The sequence below is a fragment of the Balearica regulorum genome, chromosome 12 (assembly GCF_011004875.1).
Source record: "Balearica regulorum gibbericeps isolate bBalReg1 chromosome 12, bBalReg1.pri, whole genome shotgun sequence".
Classification (NCBI taxonomy): Eukaryota; Metazoa; Chordata; class Aves; order Gruiformes; family Gruidae; genus Balearica; species Balearica regulorum.
Window position 1 is genome coordinate 13346307 of NC_046195.1, and position 27403 is coordinate 13373709.

The 27403-nt window shown below is 37.4% G+C and overlaps 1 protein-coding gene across 6 annotated transcripts in view; it reads left to right on the forward strand.

Annotated features, from left to right (window-relative positions):
• The window catches only part of ADAMTSL3 (ADAMTS like 3), a 186723-nt gene that overhangs the window by 86431 nt on the left and 72889 nt on the right, over positions 1-27403 (forward strand). For all 6 annotated transcript variants that reach the window (XM_075764065.1, XM_075764067.1, XM_075764062.1 and 3 more), the window contains 3 exons: positions 1457-1502; positions 8434-8670; positions 22453-22579. In XM_075764065.1, the coding sequence (XP_075620180.1) occupies positions 1457-1502; positions 8434-8670; positions 22453-22579 (410 nt within the window). The remainder of the gene's footprint in view (positions 1-1456; positions 1503-8433; positions 8671-22452; positions 22580-27403) is intronic.

Here is a 27403-nt window from a genome sequence, read left to right on the forward strand (position 1 = left end):
CAAGAAGCCGTGATATTCTACCAGTGGTAGGGACTGTGAAACGAGCTCAATAAATTGTAGCAATATAAATTCCACTGTGGTTTTATTAATATTTTTAATGCGCTCCCCTGTGAAAAACATGTGTTTTCCATACCTTGACAAATGTGTAGTTTATAAAGGGTTTTTTTTCTGTGTTTTATTGTTGTTGTAATGTCCAGGAAATGCACAATTGTGAAACAAAGTTTTCACATTTGTATGTATCATAAACATTTTTAACTTGCACGTTGTGATGCAATCATTCTTGCAAAAGATTGGAAATTTGAGACATGTAATATCTTGAGCTTGGAGAGTTGTACCTTCAGCTGGGCTGGTTGAACTCTTGCACCAGGCATCCATTGCTTTTTCCTTTTCAAATGATGTTTTTCAATCCCTCACAGATATTAAAGAATTTTTTAATATTTGTAATCAATTTTCATGCAAAAAGCGGAAAATTTAGTCTGAGCTGCAAATTACCAGCTATACACTCATGCACCCTTTAATGTAAGGTAGGTCTTTTTGGTGTGAAGGGATTATTCCAAAACACTATTCCTAATTTTAGAGACATCACTAAATATAATTTCCTGCCAAGTTATTTGAAATATCTTTTCAGTTCAAGGGCTTGATTTTCCATTCTTAAGAATATCTCACCCTGTGCAACAGTGCCCATCATTTATTGAGAAGCTTGGCAAACTGTGTCCCTAAAAAAACCTGTGAAACCCACACATCCCTATATTTGAGACCAGAGTAAATAATCATGACTTTATTATATGCCTGTTATTTCAGCTACTAACAACAGACTTCGCTAAGAACCTGAATTGCCTGGATTACAGGATTCACATACATTGGGCACCTTAGAAATGCATGGAGTCCATGAGAATTATAATTCATTTAAAATTATGAATTCTGCTCATGTGTCTTTGAGTCAGTAAAATTACATGCTGTTCTTCAAAAGTATTGCATTGTTTTTTGGCAGAAAGGAAAGGTTTGAGGCTCTTCTTTTTTCTTTCCTAAACAAAATAGGAGAAAGAACACTTAATGCTCATTAGCCTTATGCTTGATTAAATGATTGCTTAGATATTCTGATTCTCTCTTCCTCTAGGTTACATCCCGTGGATTAGAAGTAGCTTTGCTGAAGTCAGCATAGATCAGGCTTAGGGATGCCTTGTGAAATCTTTTTCACAAAATAAATGCATTTTTCATAAGGTTTGCAATAAATTAGGCTTACAGGGAAAGCCACACATTCTTTGCTGGAGAGAGACAGCAGTGTAACCTGTTGAGTCCCCAGATCCCCTTTGTATTTAAACCTTATATTTTAAGTTCAAATTATGGTAGGGCAGTAGCAATAAAAATGTAATTTTCAACAGAATAATTAGCTATAAAACAGGCAGGGGTGTGTTTTGCTGTTATGCAGTGTAACCATTTTTACTCTGTTTTTCAGGAACTGTGAAGGTCGGAATATTCGATACAAAACTTGCAGTAGTAATGTGAGTCTGGTCTTTAATCCTATTTTACTTATTCAAACAATGTTTTAAAGTTTAAGAAATTCTGCTGCTTGTTTAAAACCTGTGCATAATTTTCTTTCCATCATTATTACCATTTTTAAAGATTTCAGTCTGCATGACACCATGAGGTCTCAAATTTAGGCTTCCCAAATGGACATTTTCTTTTGAAATTATAGTGCCAATTGTGATTCAGAATGTTTTATACCATTTATTAGGAAAGTTACACATTTTGGAGGATTAAAAAATCAGTTCTCATCTTAAACTAGCAAGTGCTTTTCCTTGGGGTGCTGTCTTTCAGATGAAGCATTCAACTGAGCTCCTGATTATTTGTAATCAGTAATGATACAGTGGCACTCTTCACATCAGCAAAGAGGTTAACTGCCTGTGTCCCTTTCAACTTAAATTGGATAATTACTCCTTGTATTTCCTCTGTTTGCCTAAGCCCAGGTCTTTATACATCTATACGCAAAAGCATGTGTATTTAGGTACACTGGCATAGACCATTTCCATGATTGAATGTAAAGCCAGAGTTTTTGCAATACAGTTGCTGTAACTGTGATGCAATCACGTTTTATTTTTACAGACACGTTTTATGAAAACTAGTCACATACAGCGTACTTCATGACTTGTGCTCAACTGATTTGTAGTGATGCTCTGTGCTGTTTAAACAGCTGCTGCCTGTCACCCCAGATGTTTTAGTCTAAGGTGTGCAGCTCATGCAGGACTTTGTGATATCACTGAGCAAAAGACCATGTATACAAACACGATAATTCAGGATGGTTTATGGTCAGGAGTCACCTCCTTGCAAGGGAAGGGCTACCTTACAGCACAATGTGACATTCATATAATCCCATTCCAGGAAAGAGAGAAGGTAGATAACTAATTAAAGGAAAAGCTTTTTTTTTTCTTCTTCTTCTTCTGTAGGGTATTTGATTAATCTGCTTCTGGCTCTGGGAGAAAGACATCAATTTTCACACAAATACCCCTTAAAAGATGAGGTCTGCAGTTCCCTTGGGTTGAATTATACCCAGGCAAGAGCAGGTGATGCTCATGTCACTGCCAGCCCTGTGATTTCTGCCAGCAGCAGGCAACTGTGAAGTATGACATGTTCTCCTTAGGAGGCCTGACACTGGAAGTTGCCCAGTAAATACGTTGAATCAGTGTATCTCCTGGGAGAACTGGCCATTCCCACTCTTCAGTTTGCTACACCTACAGCTTCTTGAGTGCCAGTTGGCTTCTGCCCTTTTCCAGAACAAGGCTTGCTAGCACCTTGAATTGCTCTAACACTCCACTCTGCAGTGTTGGATGGATTTTCCACCACAGCGGCTCACAGCCTAAGTTTCTGCTGGCTGAAGCGAGTGGAAGTGATTAATGAATCAGGCCCAGTGCATGCAAAAATCAGATTCTGGAAACAAACCCTGTCACTTGCTCTTTCAGAAGAAAAGGCCTAGCAGTTTTGTGCACAATGTCCTTAGCTCATAAATAAAAATGCCACATGCAAAACCCCCCATAATCTTTTAAAGCTGTGTGATAAACTACATTGCAGGCAGCCAGTACGTAAGCAATAAACAAACTGCTGCTGTAAAATCTATTTGCTACGTTCCTTATCCAGATATTTAGTTGTATGCATTGTATACAATAATATACCTCTGCTTGATCCTGCACGCTACATCTTCCTATGCAACAGTCCAGACAAGTCAATGTAGGGTACTTGGTTCTTCCAGCCAAAGGACTAGAACTCTACCCAGTGTATCAAGAAAGGAGGAGGAGGTCGTCAATTTGGGCATATGCTCTGCTGTAAGCAGAGGTCTACATGCTTTTAGAATGTGTAAAGGCAGTTGTGGACACTGTTCATTTTAAGGATTATGCAGTAAAAATCTGATGGAAATGAAGGCACTCTATGCTTCAGCATAGAGAAAATTAAGATGATTACTATATCCTTTCTGAACTCCCAGGGAATTTTTCTGAAGTCACTGGGGCCTGGTTTTTAACTTTAGGACTTATTTTAAAGTGATAAGTGGCAAGCGTCTTGTATGTGAGTCTGTTTGAATTTATGATGATTCAAATGTTAATTTCCAGACAGGAAGCTGCCTTTACAGTTCTGCTTTTGGGGCATGTCTGAAAGGGATCAGGTTTCCATTTCAGTTCAGATACAGCCAGAATCTCTCAGGAATGTTTTTTCCTAGATTATGGATCAGATAACGGAGAACTCCTGAGAAAAATATATTTCATGAGATTTCCACTGTTAATACAGTTGATCTTTGAATTTGGCATCACTGAATTCAAACCCAGTATTAGACCTGACTTAACCTTGAAATGGGAACTTACACCTAATGTGAGCCTGGGACTACTAGGCCAGTTGTGTTGCAAATGATATGATTTTCCCTAAAGCATTAATTCTAATGAATGGTTCTCACTTTCGGAGTAAAATTTCAGTTTGAAAATTAAAAGTTTAAACTAGCTTCTTTCCATATTAGTAGGTATTATTGTTAACCACATGCAACAGTCATATATATACACTGTATAAAGTTGTCTGCAAATGTAATTTTCCTACATGATACATTACACCACTAACATCTATATTGGGGAGTACAAATGAAGCACAACTTAATATGTGTGTCATTCTAATGAAAAGAACAAGAATCATTTTACCAGAAAATTGGTTTCATCTGGATTTGTAATAGAATAGTAGTAAGTTCATTGAACTCAAGCATAGTTCCAGAATAATATTGGTGATGTTTCAATCAAAAAATTAATTCAAGGTCTTAGCAACAAAATAATTGCTGAGATTAAGGCATATGTATACCCTGCTTATCTTTCTATTGTAACTGGGGTGCCAGGTGCATGACTTCCTAAAACTGCGTGTATGCTTTCAGCTTTTCTTGTAGAAGCTTTAGAGAAATAAACTATATAAATGATTCATTATATGCTGTTCAATGAGATTTTCAGTCTTTCTTAACCCTTCTTTTTTTATATTTCCATTTTTGTATATACTGTTACATTCTAATGCTATGATGTGCACTATATGGAAGTGTTTAAGATAATCCTTTAGGGTCCTATTCATAGAACAAGTTATTTGGGCCATTTCCCCATAAATTTCACATTCTTATGTGCCAAAAAAGTCACACACTTGCCAGAGTGATTCTTCTACAGTAAGAATGAACACCATTTTGTAACAGATTTGCCCATGTTTAATTCCATTATAAACTTTTATTATATGCAGATAATGCTTACACTTGTTCAATATATTCATCAGATTATTGTCCCAGCATCCACTTCTTAACCAGCTCATTTATCCCATTCAGAAAATCTTGGCTGAACTGTGTCTACTTTAGTCCTATAATATTTCACCTTGAGTTGCATAGTTTCTTTCTAATCTGTTAATTTATTTAATTTATATTTATAATGCTGATACACTGTATGGCTTTCATGGCTAGGGTTTCTAGCTCAGGTATCTTGATTTTACTAAGAAGTGGCTTGAAAATTGTGTAGGAAGAACATAGAACCTGAAGCTAATTTCAAAAAGAAAACAAAACAATGACTTCATTGGTTTTGGCTAGGTTTCAACAAAATGAGATTCAAAGAATAAAACTAGACAAAGGGCTAGACTTTCTTTGGTGTCATCATTTTTACTGGGAATTTTCTTGCCTTCTCTTTTGTGCTTTTTTCAGAGCAGTAATTGTTGGCAGGAGTCACAGGGTCTGATGCAACCTTCATATTTTGTACATGAACATTGCCTATAAAGATACAGATTTCCCAGGTTAGCTTTGTTTTCAAAGGCTGAGTGCTCACTGCCAAAACTACAATGATACATTTCATAAGAAGCCAGCCTTTGAATTCAGTAGTTTTTAATCATCTGTCACAAAAAGAATGGAAATATATATATATTTTTAACCTGCATGGTAGTCATGTCTGAAGCATCTTTTTCAGATCTGTCTGTCTAATAATATGTTCATAAGTCATGTCATAAATACACTTCATTCCACTACAGGATCTGAATGTGATTATTTTGCCAACATTTTCATGTATTAGACCTCATAGATATGTCTTCAGCTCCTTATGTACTGTATGAACCTAGGAGCAGCCTGGCTACAGTTCAGTGGATTGAGTGTCAGACAAAAGCTATTGCTGAAATTAGGAAATCTGAGAAATCCTGAAATTAGTAGCAAAAATATTTAACAAATAAGAAAAAATGTGGAATATTGAGAGGGAAGAAAGAATGACTGAATGAATTGATGTCTGAAAGAGGTTAAAACAAAAAAGACATGCAAACAGGATGCGGACTAGGGGCCTTGGATCATTGTCTGACAGTGCAGCCTTGCCAATTCCTGAACATGCTTCACCCTTGCCTACCTCTCCCACATCTCACCCCCTCCTTTTCCTTTCTGCTTTTTAAACCCCCTCTGACTTTTCTTACCCACTCTAATGGAATTAACCCAGAGTTTACAAGTCCGCCTGTTGTCTTGATTACATCCCTTTCTGTGTTTAGTTGTCCTTCTGTTTAGATTATAAACTCCTTTATACCAATATGCATTGTTCCCAGGAAAACAGTGATCTGAACTTGGTTGCCATCCAAACGCTGATATAATGCAAATGATAATAATTTCAGCCCTTTGATATCCCTTTGTGATGCTCTTTTTATGTTCCTGCTTTTGAACACAGCTCAAACACAAAAGCAGGTGGAACTGGCATATGAATAGAGCTGCCAGGATAACTTTGTGTTCTTTGAAGATGCCAAAACAGAATAGGGAGATGAGAGTTCACTCGCTCTCAAGCAGCCAGGAAGTGAGTGGAAGGACCTGCATTGTGTTGAATCAATGAGAAACATGCAGTAACTATGGATTGACATCCTGACATTGTGGTGTTTGTGTCTTGGCATTGCATCAACACCAAGTGATAATGAATTGTAACACAGCCTGTCAAAACTCAGCCTAAGGCCATCGCTCTGCCTGTTTTACAGATAGTTCTTTATTTCTTTGTGATGAAAATGTAGCTGTGCATGGCTGAATAACACAACTCCGAAACATTGCTTCTAACTTTACTTGAATCTAACTTCCACTTATTATTTTTATCCTTAGCTACTCCTCTATTTGCAACGGTGAAAGGGAACCATATGGTATCCATATGAACTCTGAAGTCCTCTCTGCTTTTTAGACTTGCTGTTGTGGAAAATGAGAGGTGACAGATAAGTCAGAGCCAAATTCTGCTTTCATTTACACCAGTGCAAACGTGGTGAACTTCTTGGGAGTGACGCTGCAGTAAATAAGGGTGGTTTCTAACAGTATTTACTTGATGTTTTTAGAAGCTCTCACTTGTGGGATTTTTCAGAGGTAAAACTCTCAAAGAATTACAGTAACTGTAATTTCTCCTTGTCTTATTCCATCATTTTATAGTTTTTTTAAAAAAATATATATGGCTCAGACTAGAATTATCCCAGATTGATGCTAATACATTTTGTATTCTTTTTATTCTGAGTTATTCTCACTGTAAGGTACAGCACTGGACAGAGTTGAAAAGCATTGCTGGGAATGCTCAGTGAATTGCTCGGTTGATCAGTAGTGTTGATCAGTAGTGAGAATGCTGATTTTAGAAGGTATTTTATGCAGATTACAAATAAACCAGTCATTTCTAGGTTATCGTTTCCTATGGTGAAAAAAATCTAAGACATTGACAAAGTATTAAGCTAATGCAGTTGCCAACTCATCCAGATTCATATGAGCAAGTACTGTGTAAATGCACTTACTATTTCATTAGCTTTTTTTCCGGGAAGGTTCAGTTCACTGATAAGGTTGAAGTATTGTTAACTAATACTTAGTAATAAATTCCATGAGTTCAGCTGACACATCACAATCTTTCAGTCTTATATCCAATGAAAACAAAACTTTGTTAAAATCAGCCTAACATCTGGCTTATATGTGCAGTTGGAATTCTTGGAAGAATGTCCTTTCAGTCTGGTCTATGGACTGTTTGACACTGGACATACTTTTAAATGAAGTCTGTAGTGAGAAATTGTTTGACATGCTAACTCCTTTGTCGGTACTTTACCAAAGTTATTTTCGCATAAATCAGTATTCATCTCCATTCCTGTCACCATAGTTTAACATTAACATCATTGTTTGGGTGCAATGCTTTATGTGGAAAAAATATTTTAGAATATTTTCTTTCAAATGGTTCTCATACTTGGTTTTTCAGCTGTGTATGTTGAGGCTTTGTATGGGAGGAGGTATGGAATTGTCTCATTAGAACTGGAACTATATAATCAATATTTACTAATTTGAAGTACATTTTATTTCCGCAAAGTAAGCCTTACTGCTTCCATGAGGTGAAGGTGTTTTGTAATTAGACTAAAGGACTAAGTACTGAAAGTTCTGGGGTTTCCTCCTAATGCTCTTGTCCCTTTTCTGAGCAATACTGAACAATTAATTAGATAATGTTTTTATTTCTTTATGTATAAGTAGCAATAATACCTGTTTCATTACTCTGACGTACAAATTGATAAGTGAGTGCAGAGTGCTCAGAAAAATGAAAGGAGAAATATTAAATGTCAGACATCTCATTATAATCACTTAAAATATATAGATTCTTTTAGAAGCTAATTCTTAGTACAGAACCAGACTTTAAATGTACCGCATAGTGTCATAAACAGTAGCATTTTTAATTATCCTCTCATATAAGTTATGTTATTACTGGAATGTGCGTGATGTTCTGTTACTTGCACTGCAAGCAATGGATTAAGCAACATAAATTGTTTTAATACACACAGTAAAACTTTGTAATATGGCATATTTGTCATAGCAGATCAGTTCTTGAACGAAGCCTCCCTGAACAGGTTCTGTGTAATTCATCAGCTAACTTCTTTGTAAATGTGAAATATTCCCTGCTTAAAAAAATATTTCCTTTTGTTTGTTTTTAGGACTGCCCTTCAGATGTTGGTGACTTTAGAGCACAGCAGTGTTCAGCCTACAATGACGTCAAATACCAGGGAAATTTTTATGAGTGGATCCCTGTGTATAATGATCCTACTGCACCGTGTGCCCTGAAATGTCAAGCTCTGGGGAAGAACTTGGTTGTGGAGCTTGCCCCAAAAGTTCTAGATGGTACTCGTTGCAATATTGAATCCTTGGATATGTGCATCAGTGGAATATGCCAGGTATGTTCGCGGTGTAAGTCTAATTGTGACCTTTGTGAGACACTTTGCACGTTAAGAGAGTATGTCTTGGTTATTTTCATCTTCATGTATCAGTTTACTTTAGATGTATCTGCAAATACTGCCAAATGGATAGTGGATAACTTACCTTTCTCTTGCACATAGAAGTTCCTGACTGCCTTAGCCATTGATATTTTTGTATATAAATAAAAGGTCAATAATATTCACTCTTCTATTTATACATGTAAAAATTAATGAAACTAGTTACAGCTTTCTAACCTTTAGTATGTCTGTCAGGGTGTGAAGAAGTAGCCTTCCATTTCATTTCACTCCTTCTCTGAGTCTTATATCTCATGAACACTTTTAAGGAGAAAATTTGATGATTTATGGGGTCCAGGCCAGAATGGCAGGGGGGTGTGTGTACATCTGTCTTGTTGTATAGGTGAATGAGTATATGTTGTGATTGAATGAATTGATTGTTAGTATCTTTTTACGGGGATTCTACATTTCTAGATATATTTATTGTTATTGTTTATTAGAATTACGCTATCAGCTTTACACAGTTGATGCAAAAATGGAGAGCTATAATATTTGAGGCTTGCCAGATTCTTATTAGCAAAGAAATATTGCAATCTTAAGTTTTATGAACAGAACAATTTTGTATAGAATGGATATGTTATTGCAATTAGTTTTCTTTCTCTGCAAGTGGTTGTTGCTCTGTTAGATGGCTAAAATGTGTGTGACTCAAAAATGCAGAATATGGCCCAGTGAGCAAAAGAGTTCTGTTATAGGGGAAAACTCGACACATTTGGCAGAAGACTGGCGCATGGATTACAGCAACATTAATATATGATCTGGACCTTGCTGTGGGTTTTCCGTCACTTCTATGTATACTGCAGTCCCAATACCAGTCGTGCCAATGCACAATGCATCTGCTGCCTCTGAAATAGAAGAAGAATTCCTTACGGTTTTCCTATTCAAGAGACTGCATTTATCAATAGTACTTCACAGTGGTATCCAACAGTGTTCATTACCCTGCACATTTACAATAGGATATACCTCTATAAACTCTGAAAGCACTTGCCAAATAATACATTTATTTTGCAATATTCTTAGTGATGTCTCCTCTTGGACACCCAGGAGGATGCCAAAGCCTTCTGTAGGTGGTACGTCTACAGCAGCCTTTGCTTTTTGTGTCCATTGCAGCTCAGAAGTGTCATGCTGAATGTAAGAGCGCTCTGGATTTTTCAGAGGTTTGTGAGACTCTCGCGCAGAGTGCTGTGGGATTTCCCACAGTGACCTCAAACATCTGCCATCTTTAATGCATAGCATAAAATTCACTTTGTCTAGAGTAGATCCAATTTTGTGAAGAACAGTTGAAAGAGATATTTAAAAGGGCTGCCTTCAACGTTTCTTATTAGTATTTTGCAGTTATTTACGTATATATCTGACATCAAATGCTTGGAAATTTAAATAATCCATTTTTCAAATAAACCAGGTCGTGGCAGAAAAAATTAATCATTCCAGAAGCAGGCACCAGAGCTCTTTTACACTGTTAATGAGAATCAATTGCTTTTCTTCATCTCTTCTGTTTTTTCTTTTTTCCATTATTTCTTCTAATTCCACAAAAATATTTTCAGTGTGAGAGAACATCTTTGGGGAAAGAAAAGAAAACAAACCAAAAACCCACCATGCTTAGGATGTTCTATGCTGTGACTTATGCAATCTAATTAATTTGTAACTTAACTTTGTAAGCTGTTAGGTGCTTTCACTTTATTTCTTTTAAGTCACTGGCTATTGCTGAGGGGGTTTTTGCACAAATGGAAAATTTCTTCTTTTTAAAGTTTATACTTGATAACTTAGTATTGCATAATTTTATTGTGGTAAAAACGAGTCTCTGGTCATTTGAATAACCTTCTTCTCTTTGTGGACTGTTTTGGGGGCAGAGTGGAGTTGGTTACTTGTGAAAGGGACTGCAGGAGGTGAGGAACTTCCTCAGAAACCCACACCGAGCTTTGATGCTACTCCTGTTCAAGCAGGAAAAGAAAACAAATTGACATCTAATCTTTCCTGGAAAAATATGGTTATTTAGTCAACTGCTGTTAAGAGACAGACAGCAAAATTGTGATTCTCTACAATTGTTGCTATAAGATCGGTCTGTTGGGTTCTGACATATACTTGGCACAGCCTGCAAATAACTTGGCAAGTGTTTTTACAGTTAACTCATCTAAATAAACATGTCATACTGCTGATGTGGATATCTTTGCTTTTATGCCTGCGAGCACCAAGAAGTTAGTATAAGAAGACTGGCTTGCCTGAGTCCCTTTCCAACTGGTGCTGGTTTTGCTCATTTATTGTCTCAAAGTTGGCAGGTTTTATAAGATCTCAGCTTCCTCCCCCCCCCCATGATTTCGCTTTCATCTGTTTTCTTATTCTTCGTAAGGTAGGGCTGCATCTCTAATTCTGCCTCGTGGATTCTTGTTTAGGCTCTCTCCTTGGCAGCATGTGAATTTACAAGGACGGTGAGTTCCTGTTGTCCAGCTTTGGTTCTGATTCTTTGCACTTCCCTTAAGAAGCAGAATCAAACTAAATAGCTCTCTGTCAAAGAAAAATGTGAGACAACAAAACTGCTCCCTGGGTAGGAGGTTTGAGGCTTCAGGGGAAGTGAAATCTGAAGGCAGTAGAGCAGAGAAAAGTTTATTGGGAAAGTTAATAAGATATTTTGGGGTTGCTTGAGGCTTAACTCAGCCAAACCATTTGATCATGTTTTAGTCTGCTACTGCCGTGCTTCTGTTACCAAAGCAAATATCTGGGGCTGTTGTGTTAAATGGGGACAGGTCAAAACTTCACTGCCAGGAGGATTTTCACACTTCTGATATTTTTCTCTAGTCTCTGCACAAGTCCCAACACATTTTTTCATATAATATATTCCTGCTGTGCCCATCTGGATGTGGGTGGAGGCATTTAAAAACATCTGCACGTCAGACACATGTGTGGGCAACATTTTACCCAGTTACTCTGCCTGCTTTGGGGCCCTGGCTCTTCTTGGTTTTTGTTTTTAATTTATGCAGACTTGTTTTTTTTCTACCAGAATACAGAATGGAGTGTTAGTTGTGTCAGTACCTGAAATGGTTACAGTGATAATTTTCCTAACATGGAGTAATGTTTGGACAATAAATACACACATCACCCAAAAAATCTGGAGTCCTAAGGAGCAACCTGAGTAGTTCTGTCCTAGGCTGTTGCGATTAGGTCAAAGATGATGTAAATCCTGTGATGAACTTTCCGTTTAGTGTCAGCGAGGAGTTGTGTTCCAAAAAAGGCAGACACTATACTATGCTTTGTAGCATATGACATAAATTTAGCTGACATAACACATCCCATATGTCAAGTGGAGTGCCATCAACTTCTGCCATGCCAGTTCTTTTCTGTCACGTGTCATGATATGACAACTAGGTATCTCTCTCCCTTATCTTCTGTAAGCTTTTGGAAGACTATTGCACCTTTTTTTAATGAGCTTTGCTCATGCTTAAAACTTAAAATCATGGCAGATTATTAATTTCTTCTGAATCTTGACTCCTTTTATTCTGAGAGCTGCTTTCTCAAAGTGCTTGTTTAAGGTGTTTTGTGAACTTTCCCTTTCGGTTCCTGTAGATACATCTTTTTGCCCGTAAATGTGTTTTTGAATTGCCCAAGATCCATGGGAGGTTTAGTGTTCAGATACTTAGAAAGGAATATTTCCTTTCCATCCAGTGTTACTGCAGACACAAAGCTGTGTTTCTCACACATGTTAGAGCAGTTAATTCTTGAATAACAGTTTAGAAAGCACCCTTTTTTTTTTTTTCAAAATGAACATTTAAAATCTTTTTTTTTAAGTAGTTAAAAATAAGAAAAAATCTCCACATTGCCTTTCCCTCCTTTTTAGCCTTTAAACCTCTAGTAACTTTTTCATAGGAAGAATTGATTTTGAGGTAGCTCTGTGTTAAGTCAGCCTTTATACTGAGCCTGGCATTCTTTCTGGGTACCATTAATTAGTGAATGCACAGAGTAAAGTACACTTTAGAGCATGAAGGAATCCCTGTGTAGAGACCTGTACTCTTGTCTACATATTACTGCAAGCACCAGAGCTGGCAGGCTGGACTTTATCCAGAGAGGCTATGGGAGTTACTCATGTAGATCCAACAAAACCTTCTGGCTCTGAGAGCTATATATCAAAATCTTCATATGACTGCATAGATGTGACATATTCATAAAACTGAGGAGAGCGGGGAGCTCCAGCTGCAATTCAGCTGGGAAATGTTGGTGGCTTTCCAGAAACCTCAGTGAAGGATGGGGCTGCGCTGAGCACGGGTTACCACATCCTACGTAACCTGCCAGCATTGCCCTCAGTGGGTTGGTTTCTTCACCCAACAGAGGCTCTCAGCACTGACCAAGCCAGCACATCACGTAGCCACCCTCCAAGGGCTGCACTTGCACCACCTTTAATGTCACAGTTCACCTCTGTATAGTGGTTCCCTTGCAATGACGTTGGTAACTCAGAGGTATGCTTTTACTGCACTAATAACAGGATGCTCTCAGGCACTGAAAAGGTCTGTTGGAATCACTTGTTTTTATTTTGCAGCTTCCCACTGCTGCTAGAAACTGATGTCTCCTTTCAGATCTTGCCTTATTCTCCCTCCTACTGTTTCTTATGGAGAAATACTCCCTAGAGGGATTTCTTACTGTCTAAGTTTATCCTTTCTTGTCAGATAAGTAGTGGATTTTTTCTGATCTCCAGTTTCTTATCTATATTTCCTTTTTCCTAAGTGATTCCGTCTGCCAAGTTTTGTTTTGTTTTAGTGAGCTTTGTACAAATGCAATTTCACTTCCCAGCCTAGCAAGGTCCTAAAGCATGTGAGTAGTTATAGTAGAAAAACTCATTATTTGGGTGTTGTCTTGTACTAGAGCCTTAGTAACCTTCAAGTTCCGCGGTGCTAGCTTCACCTTCATACAGCAAGGCAGACTTGGCTGGACCCAGCCAGAAAAGCAGCAAAGTAATCTGATTCCATATTTGATTTCTTTTTTGAAAGCATTCTCACAAACAAGAAGCCCAATGGGAGTTTGTGTCCTGTCTTCTGAGGGTGTGTATGTGTGTGTTAAAATGGAGACCGCGTGGGAAAGGGTACTTGCTCCCTTACTGGGTGGTCCTGTAATCTTTTAGCTGCTCCAGCATGTGACAGATCCTGTAGTAAGAGTTAAAAGTTTTGGAAACACTTTGTTTTATTTGATGGAAATGGATTTACAGAATTGCAGAACACTCTTTAGCCTCTTGCCTTCAGATATAAAATGTTTGCAGAAATACGTGGAAAGTCTTGTCAGGAGCCTTTTAGTATGCAATGAATTTTATGCATTGTATTTTTTATCTTCTGGGTTTTATTTTATTGCTTTATGTTCTTTTCCTCTGTATGAATGGCTGGGGAATTTGGACATCATGATGTGTCTCCTCATGCCCATCATTCTAACTTATTTTATGCCTCTGAAGTTGGCATTTTGACACACTTTGTCTTTACTCCCTGTTTTCTCTACGAACAACTGAAAATCCTTACACAGAGGAAACTTTCTTACTCCCACTGCCACTAGTACCCATTGAGCTTGGCAGCTGGGATTGCTGCTTCATTTGCTGTGAAGTGATGGGCTGGGGCATTCACTGTTAACCAGAGCACATACTCCAGGTCCCTGAAGGGGCTGTATTCTGTCTATTAACATACGCTGAAGCCCGTGTCAGCTTGTCTGGGCTGCTACTGACCTGCACTGGCTCGACTGCAGAGATGTGAGAACCTGTGCCACAATCAGGCTTTTGTTAGGCTGAGCTTAGACATAATTGAAGTTATGAGATAGGACCATGTGAGGAAAAAATCATGTCTCAGAGCAAGTTAAATCTTCAATGAGGATAAACCAGAGTTTGAAAGTGGTGCTTGAAAGCTAATATTCCACACTACTTTTAAAAGTAATTTAAAAAAAAAACAAACACCACAATGAAAAAGTGACTTTCTTAATTGGAGGGATATTCTGGTATCTCTCTCTCTGCTTATCCGAATCAATTACTTGTAGATGATGACCATGGGAAAGAGGCAGTGGGAGTTTTTTCTTTACATTTCTCCAGGGACATATTTTATCTGTGTAGAAATAAAGTACAAGCTGAAGTTATCACAAAGCAAAGGATGGGAGCAGGGATTGCAAAGTAAATGAATAGATGGGCCTTGAATGACAGCAGGGTTTTGCAGCAGTGTAAAGAGACATGGAAAATATTGCCTAAGACAGAGCTGGATTTTCACGTGACAGGTTTTATACTGAAGTTTTTATAACCACAAATTCCCATAGTTGTATTTAAAATTAATTATTTGTTGTATGGATGCAGACATTCCTAACATCTGCCTGTACTGTGATTTTGTGCTATACAAGTCGGGCAGGAGAAAACGCAGCAAATAGCAGACATTGATGCAGTAAGATCTGTGTACCGTGATAGCACGTGCAACTATGTGGTAAAACACAGTCTTAATTTCTCTGAGTTTTGGATTTCGTGGTATCTGTATTTGTAGAAATAGAAATTCTTTTTCTCTGACCAAGACCCTGAGAATTAGAATTTTCTCTATTGAGATTGATTTTAATAAAATGCAACAGAGATTTATCTTTTTGAGCATGCAAGAATTTTTCGCTGTTTTCTTCTTTTACTAGTAAATGTTGAAATAAAACGTGTCCTTTCTTAGTCAAATCACAAGACTTGGAGAAGATACTTTTGCCAGAAATAATTCTGAGGTTATCTCGTATTTTGTGCAATGCTGATAACCTTTAAAAGTATGTAGATGTTTTTTGTTCCATTTTTATCTTTCTTCTGATCTCTTGTAAGACTGAAATAAGTAGTATGGTTATAACAACCCGAGCACTACTACCCTGGTGGCAGGCCAGTCACATCACTTCATGGGATCTATTTGGTGTAAGAGTCTACTTTCATTCTATGTTTTTCACATCTTGATAAATTTCATAGGCAGTGACAACCCAATTGCATCTAGTCCACAAAGTCTTTGCCACCCTTCAGCAGATCAGTGATCCAACCAATACAGGATTCACTTACTGAGATATTGCTATAACAGATATGTTGGTAGCTAATTTTAAAACAAAAACTTCTGGGCAACATGTACTGGCATAATTACAGACTGTTCAGCCCTTGAGGAAAAAAGGATCTCCTCTGTAATAACTCTATCACATTCTTGTGAAGAAGTGTAATTATCATCTCCATTTGTGCATTCTGCAGTGCAGTTCCTTGCTCAGCAGAAATGTAGTATTTCTTTTACATTTTAAGCACATTGGGCACTTCCCCTTGAATTATTTGCTGGGTTTTCTGCCTTGGGTGAATTTCACTAAATGCCATCGGTATGTTTGTGTTAAAATCCCACTAGCAGACTATTCAATGAGTACACATGGTTGTACATCCTTTGAAATAGCCAGGCCAATGAAAGCACATGAATGCAAATGTGCACAGAGTAGCCTTCATCTGGATTTCCCCAAGTGTTGTGGGGTTCGCCCAGCAACTCTAGAAGGATGGTAATTATGTCACATTGAGATGTTGTTGAATTGCTTTTCTATTTTTTTTATTAAATCAAATCACATTAATAAAGGGTATCACTTCCTGACACTGAGCTGCTAGTCCTTCAAGTAAACATAGAACACTGAAAAACATAATTTATTTTAATGTAATCACTAATATATGAGAGTCTATATCAATCAAAAACTTGTTGGTCAAAGATGTTGAGGCATATTAGTTGTTTAACATAAATAAGTGTTAATTGGAATAAATTACCTAGGAGTATAATAGATTTGTGCTGTTTGCTTAGCTTTACGTAGCCTGAGTAGCTAGATTTACCGAAGCTTTAGGCCACGATAGAGAAATTTTTCTCAGTAATTTTCCTAGTAGTTTTCCTAACAGCTAGTACAGTGCTATGTTTAGTCTTTTAGTATGGGAAAGTATTTTGATATCACACTAAAGTCTCTGAAGTGTTTTTCCAAGTGTGGGACTCCAGTTCTCCATGTTCCACCAGCAAGGGCAGGTGTACAAGGAGTGTAAACCAGAAAATAAGGATGTTCCAACCTTTGGGGGAAACTGTGGAAACTGTAAGTCAACAAGATAAGAGCCTGCCTGGACACAGAAGATGAATCCAAGTAGATGTTAGAAGACCCCAGACCAAAAATCACCATTAGACTAAAGGATGCATGGACAGCACATGAAGGGTGGGTGTATGGGACCCAAGGGTATAATTGCCCTGGGATTTCTTTGTTCTGGGTCCCTCTCATCAGAGGCACCCAGCCCAGGCTGATCCTGCTGCTGCTCATTTCAATTAAATTAATTATTTTATGAAATCCAATGCCTGAGACTCTGCTCTGGGAAACTTAGGGTCAACCCTGAAGAATCATAGAATGATAGAATCTTTAAGGTTGGAAAAGACCTCTAAGATCATCAAGTCCAACTGTCGAAGAAGGAGGAAGCATGCCCAAGAATAAGTGTGTGTGCGTGTGCACGACACCATGAACGGTGTGTGAATGCTCGGGCAGCAGCTACTCCTTTAACAGTAGAAAATGATACAGTATTTAGCATATACATTGCTGAATGTTTAAATGGTCTGTCTGCTAAAGAGCTTAGTCTAAGACACAGTAGGTAGAGAAAGAATGGCACTAGTGCAACTTCAGTCTTAATGTTTCATGGAATTTATGTGTCTGTCACAAATAAAAACAGCAGTGATTTTATTCTTTTGTGGCTACTTCTATTAGGAGAACTCAGTATGTTTGTTTTTTCTGGCTGTACTTGGATCTCTGGCTCCAGAGGACCATAGAAGGGGCGGGAACCCCTTTCTAAAGAGAAATATTGTATATAGTTATATATATTGCTGTATATAATTTCATGCTTTTGATAGTAATAATGATACTTAACACTTAAATGGTGCTTGTTGTGCACAGATCTCTGGTTTTACTCATGTTTAGGATAAGTATTCTTCTTTTGTAGATCATAGGTGTATCTTCAGGTTCTTTATTTGAAGTATATCATCTTGAGTCGTTAGCATCCCAGAAACATTTTTAAAAAAATAATTAACATAAAACATTTTTATAATTGGCAGCTCACCTCTGTGCTTAAAAATTTAGTTAAAAATATGTCACCTTGCAGTCCTGTCCATTTTCTCATCATAGTTAATTATAAACATCTCCTTAAGAAAGGAAGATTCTTGAATATAACAGATTATACTTTGACCTTCACAAATTGTAATGAAAATGCTATATTAATTTCTTTAATTCTTCAGCTGAAACCCTACTAAAGAAAACCTGTAACCCTACTAAAGAAACAGCTGTGGGAGCTTCTGAGTGATTTTTGGATTCATATTTGCAAAAGTATTTGTAACGTTCCGTAGCCACCTCTAACAGATCAGCAACAGTTTCATTTGTCTCTTTCATCTTTATCATTATATTTTATACTCTGACCTTTTGCTCTTCCTTTGCCTTTCTGAACCTACATGAACTATTCTAAGCATGCTACAAAATATTTAACAGCCTTCAGTATCGTCTTTCACAATAGCACCGGCATGCTAGCATTCAGTTTAAAAGTTTGTTGAAGCAGATGAGCATTTAAGTTCACTGCTTAATCAAATACTTTCTATCGTAGCTGCTTGTAACAAAACAGTATTTTTTTTTCCTTTGGAAGAACACAGCCAAATAACATATTCAGGTTCTGTCCTAAAATAGTAATGGATCAGACACCTGTTTCTGAAAATAATCCTGCCATATCCAAATTCAGAGATAAGTCATCATGGCCGATTTATGGAAGGCACAAAGTACCTGTTTTTTCAACACCTTTTTTATACTAAATTTCCACTTACTCTTCATTTTGTTCCATATTGGTCAATATCCTCCCTGCTGTCTGAGGAGCTCACTTACAACCTTGTCATTACAATACTTGTATCATGTTTTTGAATGATGGTATTTATGATTACAGATTTCTTGACAAGGTCCCAATCCTTCCGTTACACCGTTTGTATTATCACTTGTTTCATTTATGCAGCCTATGTTAAAATCACCTAATGCAATTATTTCTGACTATGCCCCAAAAGCCTGCAGATGTTTTCCCAATCTGCTTGTAATATTTATAGCTGATCCCTTTGCTCTGTAAACAGCAAGCAATGTGGAGTAAATTAACCCTAACCAATGCCTTAATTGTGAAAATCATCAGACCTCTCTGGCTTGCTGAGATGGTGTATGAGCTGAGGAAGGCTGTTGCCATAGATCATTTTCTCATTGCAGCTTTGCTTACAAATATGCATGTACTCTCTTCAAAATGTTTCATCAAACACTGTATTTTTCTAATAGTTATTGGCTAAAATGTGAATACCTGAAATTCATCATGTTTGGTGTCAAAATACCATATGTGTTTGAGGCCTAGTTTCCAAAGCTATACCTAGCAGCTTCCTGTTACTTTGGTGAGATCCATGGCTGTCCAGCTTGTTTGAGAAATACTGCTTCCTATCAAGGTTTTACAAACAGATAAAAAAGGTAACTCTAGACACTGAGGTTTGAAATACACCCCACCCTAGTGTTTGTTCATTAAGATCCCAGGGTAGCAACACTTGTTGAATTAGCTCTAAATTTGAGGCTTGTCACATTAAAATCTGCAGAATTTTTGGGTGCTTCATGTTGAACAAAATCTGAAATTCTGTGCTCATTTCAGGTCTAAATTATGATACTAATTTGAATTATTTTATAACTTGTGTTCCAGGATATCATTGCTTGATACTCGTATTCATAAGAGTTGATATAAATGTAATCTTGGAAGGAAGTCCACAGAGGGTGAATGCGTCTAGCTGAACACACCACCTTTGCTGGCAGGAGAGCCATAAGGCTTTTTTTCCATATCCAAGTCCCTTAAAACAAGCACTCTTGTTTTATTTCTGTAGCATTTGTGTATTATTAAAAAATAAGCAATAATGCTATATGAAGCAGTCCTCTAAAGTATGCTGCTGTGCTGATTATCATTTTTCTTACATTCCATGTTGGACACAATAGTGCCTTGTGTTTTCACAGTTGTATAATTTTTGTTACATGCAATGAGCATTTGTTTTCATAGTGACTGTGTGTAAGAGCTCAGTATGTATGTTTATTATTATCATGTTGGGCTTTAATGGCCTGGTCTTGCAAGTACTCTTCTTGCTCAATACCCTCCTCCCACCAAAGGCTTGCAGGATCTGTAGGCTACAAATGCACAACAGCTTAAACTAATAAAAATAGCAATTTCTCACACAGAGTATCACAATGTGCAGCTTAACTTTTCCTTTGAGAATTAATTGATGAGTGAATAAACGGATTCTTAATATTTAGAAAATGAGATTACATGATGAAATGGAAATGTGTTTGTGAGATCTGGGGAGACACTACACTTGCAGTAGTTCTAACAGTTTGCCTCCATGTGCTAGTAGTATCTTTATGTGAATAAGAGGATAAGAAGCAGTGGAGAGCAATAAATACTTTAAAAGTCTACCCGTGAGAAATATAGACTCTCTCAACTACTGGTATGGTCCCCATCATTGCACCATCTGAATGTTTCCGAATCTTTAGGAGACTTATTCTTGCAACTTGCGGGGAATTGCAGTTACACCCTTTTCACAGATTGGAATTGAAAAGCACAGGAAGTTTTCAAAGGGCAAAAGGAAAGTCTGTTGTGGAGCTGGGAATTGAGAGAGAGTTGCCAAGTCTAGGGCCAATGTCTTGAGCACTGTATTATTGTATCCCTTGAAATTTTATCTGCTTTCTGATTCACATAGCAGCCCAGTCAGTTTCTGTTTCTGAAATGGTGATGTTTTCATTCATTTCCCAATGCTAATTGGTGATAAAATGGGAAGACAATCTTGTTTAGGGTAATTTGTTTACAATCTTTTTCTTTTTGTTATTTTCTGGATGTCAGTGATGAACCCAGAGCTAACATTAAAAACATCTTCAAATGAAAACATTTTAATCTTTAATCCAATCCTAAATTATAGTACAGTGTTCCTGCATGGCTTCTATGTAGGAAATAAGCATATGTTCTGAGATAACCTGATTTCACATACGTGCATGTTAATTTCTTTCATTTTTACAACTAAGATTTTGTTAACACTTAACACTAACAATAAATCATTTCAGTTAAGCTGCTTATTTCTTTTTTAAATTAATTATTTGCTGGGCTACGTTGGATGAAGGTCTCAGTTGCAGGAATAAAATAATTTCCTGCTGCTACTGTAGAATTCTGAACCCTTTGGTTGGGAGATGCCGTTCAGTGCAGCATGTCTCTCAACCAAAGTATCATAAATTGTCCTCCTTAACGCCCTCCTCTAAGGAGAATGCAGGATGTAGGAAACTGGGAAAATAAGGAAAGGGGCAGGAGTTGGGAGGTAGGACTACTTTGCTCTCTTTTCTATAGACACATGGAACTTCGAGATTACGTTTCTCCATGTTTGGCAGCGGATGTGCATGATTTGTGCTGGGTGTGTGTGTTAACTCGGATTGGAAGACCCAACTCTGCCTCTTACGTGCAAACCCGATCCTCACCTCTCCAAGGGGATCGTGTGTCAGTTTTGGCATAGCACAGATGCAGTGGATCTTGGCAGCTAAGACTGCCCCTTCCAAGCATTTTTATATAGGAAGAGAAGTGTGCTGGCCAATTTCAGAATTCTAGCACTGCTTTTAACTGTGAATTTCCAGAGTGCTTTCTAGCCATTTGTCAGTTTAGAGTTTGATTAAATATATAACCATGACAAATTAACTGCATTTCTTAGGGATGCATGGGTATAAAAGGCATATAGCCTGACCTGAGAAAACATGAAGCTGCAGATTAGTTTTTTACCACATTGCTCAGCATTTGGTACTCCCCACAAATTTCTTCTATGAAATGGTGAAGGGTGAGATAAATATTCTCTCACCTATCTTCATTTCAACAGGAAGGTGCTTTTAGTCAATGTTTTCTATTCTTCTTTGTCTTCCCATTCTCACTCCCATACTTCGTGTAGGGTGACTGATATGAAGAAAAAGAAAAAAACCCAAAAATGTTTTCATTATACTTTGGAGAGTCTTCAGTTGACAGTTTTTCAAAAACTTTGCTTTTGGAATTTTTGGCAGTGTTTAAGTCTGAGTGTTTTTATAATAATCATTGGAAAGTTTTATAGATTGGCTCTCGTATTCAGAAACAAAAAACATCAATAGGTGAGAACTGAATCATCCAAGTTTCTTTAAACTTGATTAGCAAATGTATATGTGATTGATGTAAATGGCAAATAGGAGATCTACATGAATGCCAGTTAAATTTTGAATGGCCAAGCCGCTGGGTTATGAGCACTGCCCACAGCTGTGAAGCTGAAGGCTGAGTGCTCTTTAAATATTTAACTTGGGTTATTTCATTTCAGACATAACTAAACAGGTGGTGAAAACCAAATTGTAAATAACATAGTTGTCCCTTGTGTTGGAAAGAATAATGCTCAACAGTATGCATTCATATAAGTAGTGGGAAACAGTCATGTATTTCCTGTGCTTGAATAGCTTAATATATCAGTTGTTGTGGTTCATCATTCAAAAAATGGAAATGATATTGTGCTTTTAAAATCCTAAATAGCAAGATATGCTTTGATAGAATGAGACCAGCTCATAAAATCAAAAGGGTAATATAATAAATAAAATTCCAGAAACCTGAGCATGTCTACTACAGCTTTGCCCTCCTTCTGACTGTGATGTTGGTGTTGGCAGGCAGTAGGCTGTGATCGACAACTTGGGAGCAATGCCAAGGAAGACAACTGTGGAATCTGTGCAGGAGATGGTTCAACATGCAGGCTTGTGAGGGGACAAGCTAAGGCACATGTCTCTCCAGAAAAAAGTAGGTTGCAAATTGATCCTATGATAATTTATCCTTGACTATGTTTTCTGCTTGTATATTAACATACGTATTACAGAGTGTTGACCTTTTAACTATGTATTTGTTTGCAGTTTTCCAAAGCTACTTATTCTAAAGTCTGTGCTAGATTAGGCTATTGAAATTCCGTGAGGGATACCACACATTAGGGTATAGGAAAGAATTTGAGATATGTATTTTTTTTTTTTATAGAGCTACTCAATTCATTCTATCAGGAATAACCATCAAGATGCACATATTATTTTAGAGGGTATCCTCATGTTGCAATATATGTGATGCTGCAGCAATGTTTTTAAATCATGGAAACATCTTATAGATGGTTTTATGGAAATTGTGGCCCATCATTGAAAGTGCCTGGTTTTCAACTTAACTTTGCTTTTTTTTTTTTTTAAAGTGTCTAAAGACAGTTGAACTTCAGAGACAAGTTAACTACTTGTATGGTACAAAAAGCACAAGGTGAAAGAGAATAATACTTTCTTCTCTCTTTTTCTGTGTTTGGCTCAAATTTTGCCATTCTTTCTCAGTATAATTAACATTTTATTGTGAGTGACTCTGTAGGTCTCAGTAGTATTGACAATATAAGAGAGGAGAGGGTATCAGAATTAGACCCTTTACTGGAGTCTTAAGAGTCTGGCTATTCTGATATCCAGGCAAGGCTTGTCACATAGAGGCTCGCCTCTGATACTTGTGCTTTCCACCCTTACAGATGATGCTCCCTGTAATTTCACATCTTATGTCCCATGCGTTTATCATGTGAGATACTTGCCTGACATCTATTTTTTCTGTTTCTGAAATCACAATGTGCATTTGTCACATGGAGATGGAGCCTTTGGGGTTCATTACCTTCCTACAGAGCCATAGGATGCAAGTGATGATCCGATGCTCTTAAAGTCAATATCCAAAGTTCAAATGCAAGCAGGGATTTTTTTTTTAAAATGGAGGAAGCACCTGCCTTTGACACCTGCATGTATTTTAGTACTGTTGTAGTTCAGCTGCAAAGATTTCACTTGTGTTCTGATTTTGAAAGAGCTGCTGTATATTGAATTGTGCTTAATTCTTATTGCAGTTCATGTAAATATTTCTGCGTGTTTTTTTAATGCCACTACTTGCAGTACGCTTCAACGTGGATGCAACTTGAAGTGCAATGTATGTTATCTTAATGCTTGTTACCTTGCAGTGTGATTACTTGTATTGATCTACAAGGCTTCATGCTAGGTTATCTTACACTCTGCAGGTGGGTTATTTCTGTAATTCAGTACATATGTATAACAAAGGTAACCTAAATTGAAAAGTGAATATATTTTGTGGCAGCATCTTTTAAAGTCACAGAATAATTTTGCACAAGTCAAAGACCCTTTTTTTACATACTGGATGGGCCATCAGTGTCAGCCTTTGCCTTGCCTTTACTAGAGGTCTTTTTTTTTGTGGGTGAGAGAATGTAGTTCAGTAATTTATAAAGTTTTTCATCCTGAAAAATTGAGAAAATTTCTTGAACATTTACAATGAGCTGAAAAAGATTTTTCATGGAGGGTCACTTTTTATTCACTTTGTCATATCAAATGCTTGGAGCTTCTGGTCAGCACCGAGCAAGCACTTGCAAAGCAGTAAAGATTGGATAATATTTTTGTAATATTACCAAGTTGTATTTATTTTATGTGTCTATATATAGATGGATATGTATGGAAATACATACACAAAATATCTCTTCCCCTTTCTGATGTGGAGATCAGCTGGAACGGAAAGGAATTGCATTGTCTATTCCAGTTATACAGCAACAGAGATTCTTCTGGAGAAGGATGATTCCTGGGGACACCCTAGCTAGTTCTAAGACAACCCAAACTAAGCTTGTTGAATTGGCAAATCTGCTTGGATAGTTCATGATAAGTCCAATAAAAAGATTCACATTTAATTGCTTAGTATGTAAGTACAGTAAAGACAAAGTGGTAAAAGGGATCTGGGTTTGAACTGCCATTATATAAAAATAATACACATAATATATAAAATATTAATTTCACTTGTGGTATTCTGGCACAGGTAAGAGCTGACTACAGTTGACATCACTTGGTGGGAGATCTCCCATTGCCTTGACCAGGTTATGAAGATACCCAAGGTTCATTGTTTTCTCTGTCATAATTCAGTGGCTTTTGAAGAGTTCTTTAATTTTAAAGATGACGGAAGACTATTTGGGGGAAAGATGTCAGTTATGTCAAGTTTTGAGTTTATCTTGCACTGCAGTAGGCTAGATTATATGAATGAATTACCATTCACATAAGCAAAACAGTATACATGCTACTAAAATCAGAACTTTTGATGATTTTCTTGGTATTGTGATAGTGCCAAAATCTCTTTTGGGTCAAGTTGTTCAGCACTATGGAAGCAGTTCTGTATAATCAACCTCCGTGTGAATGAAATGTGGAAATAAAGCCACGCTTTCTTTGTGCTAATGTAGCAGTGAAGGGAGACACAATATCTTCCGAATAGTCATTTGGAAGCTCTCAGAAATAGTGTTGAGAAGTAAAATATCGACACATGACAGACATGTATTTAAGAGGGAGCTTGTAAGGTTGTGAGCAGGATGTGAATTTTATTGTGCAATGAGGCAAATTGAAGAACTGGAAGGAAAGCAAGAGCCAAAGATTTTATTATGAAAAAAAGGAGACGGAAAATAAAAGTAACTAGTTATCTTGGTCCTTATTTAAAAAAAAAGAAATTTAGGCATTGATAGCAAATGATTTCTCATAAAGGACTCACTTTGTTTTATTATCTTTTTATATGTTTTTACATAAAATGAATGCCTGCCTTTGATCGGAAAGCTAAACAGCACTGAAAGAAAGCTTACTCTTTTGCAAATATGAAATGAACTGTCAATTCAAAAGTTCTTTATTTTTTCCACTAACACTTAATTGCCTTTGAAAGACAAAGTAAGTTAGACTTCTGCCAGCAAGCCAGATTCTAACATTCTGGTAAAATGATTAAAGGTTTGACTAATGATATTCAAACAAAAAGTGTAATAGGTTGTAAAATGTACCGTCCCATTGGGAAATGAGATATCATGGGCCTGATGTTTCTAGTACTATATGCATGGAACTCCCATTAACTCCACTGCACTTTGTGCACATGGAAAAATTGTAGGATTGGGCCCCGATGTCTGCTTTCTGCACCATTATTGGCAAGAAGTGGTAGGAAAATGTTCTGGTTCTGATACCAAGGAAGAAGAAAAGGTGCTGGTTCTGAAATTAATAGGGAGTGAAGCTGAAGGCACAGACTTGTCCTAATCTGGTCTTATTTCATTCTCAAATTGTTTGATACTTGCAAGTTTTACCTTTCTTAACTTTTTGCTGAAAGCTTCATACAAAAGGCTTCAATGTCAGTAGCTTTGTAACTGTTTGAATTTCTTCCCGTGCATTTTATTTCCTATGTCACTTGTGTAATTTACCATTGGTCACTTATTGTCACATGTTTGTATGTCATCACCCCCAAGCCCATTACACTTAACCTAATTTCACTTTGATCATTTATCTAAACAGAGGCCTTCTGCAACGCTCCCTGTTCAGTATCATCAGTATCATTCAGTATCACCAGCTGGCTCAGTTTTGTGACAACTTGCTACCTTGCATCTTTTTACCTCTTTGAAATCAATGTATGTGGAGCTACTAACACCTATTGTCAAGGTTGCCCGATACTTTAAACAAATGGTTTTTTGCCAAAATTCAACTGTTGGGTCAGGAATTTTCCATGCCAGGTGCTGAATGTTTTGGAGAAAAATTCAGCCAAAACAAGTCAGCGTATTCCAAGGACATAGCAGAGAAAAACATGTTGTTTCCCACTGTCAAAACATTCCTGAAACCTTTTCTTTAATATATCTTAACATCCCCCGTTGTTGGACTTGATCACAGAGCAGGGATTTGAAATTTGGCAGGCAATGGTCTTCTGGTCATGGACAAGTCTTTTGCAATATCTGTGAACATCAACACATATTTTACTACAACCCATTCACCCCCCACCCCCCACCCCCCCCGAAACACCCCTTTTGCTTCAGGCTCTGTGGAGGCTTCTTGGAAGTAACAGCTGACGTTTCTGAAAACTTGTCCTTTTAAGTGTTCTCTAGCTTATTACATGTTCTGATTGCAAACAGATCATACATCTACAATCTCCTTAGACTAAATTAACATGTTGCTCTTCCATACCTAAGCTATTAAAAAGTGTCCTTGAGGTTGCTCTTGCTTTTTACTTTGCTGCAGTGTAGAATGGATACCATGGGATGAACTCTATGATGCCTCCTGCCTCACATTCAGGCATTACAGAAGAGATTTTGTGGAGGGCTTCTGACTCTTCCAAGCTTCAGATTTATGACTGGGGTTGATGAGACCACATGGGGGGAGGGAAAGACAAGATGAGACTAGCTGAACAGAAAAAATTTACATTAGTTCATACAGCAAAGGAAACACAGATATGAGAAGGTGGGAGGAGGACCGAGGACTGGCTGTACGGATACATCGGGTCAAGGAAAAGGAGGAAGAGCGGAAGACTGAGATTAGATAAGGAATCTGGGGTGGGAGATGGAGTCAGAAACGCTCAGAGAGGAAGGGGAAAAATCAACTGCATGTAGAGCCAGGAGAGGGAATTGGGACTGATTTGGCAGGAAAAGTGTGCGTGGGGAGGGATAGAATGCCAATACATTAGCATTTCAGAATGGATAAGGAGTATGTTTTTTGAAGGAAATTTCATCATGGTCCTAACGTACTGCTCATCAGTTCACATCATGTGGTCTTGGAGAGCATAAACTGA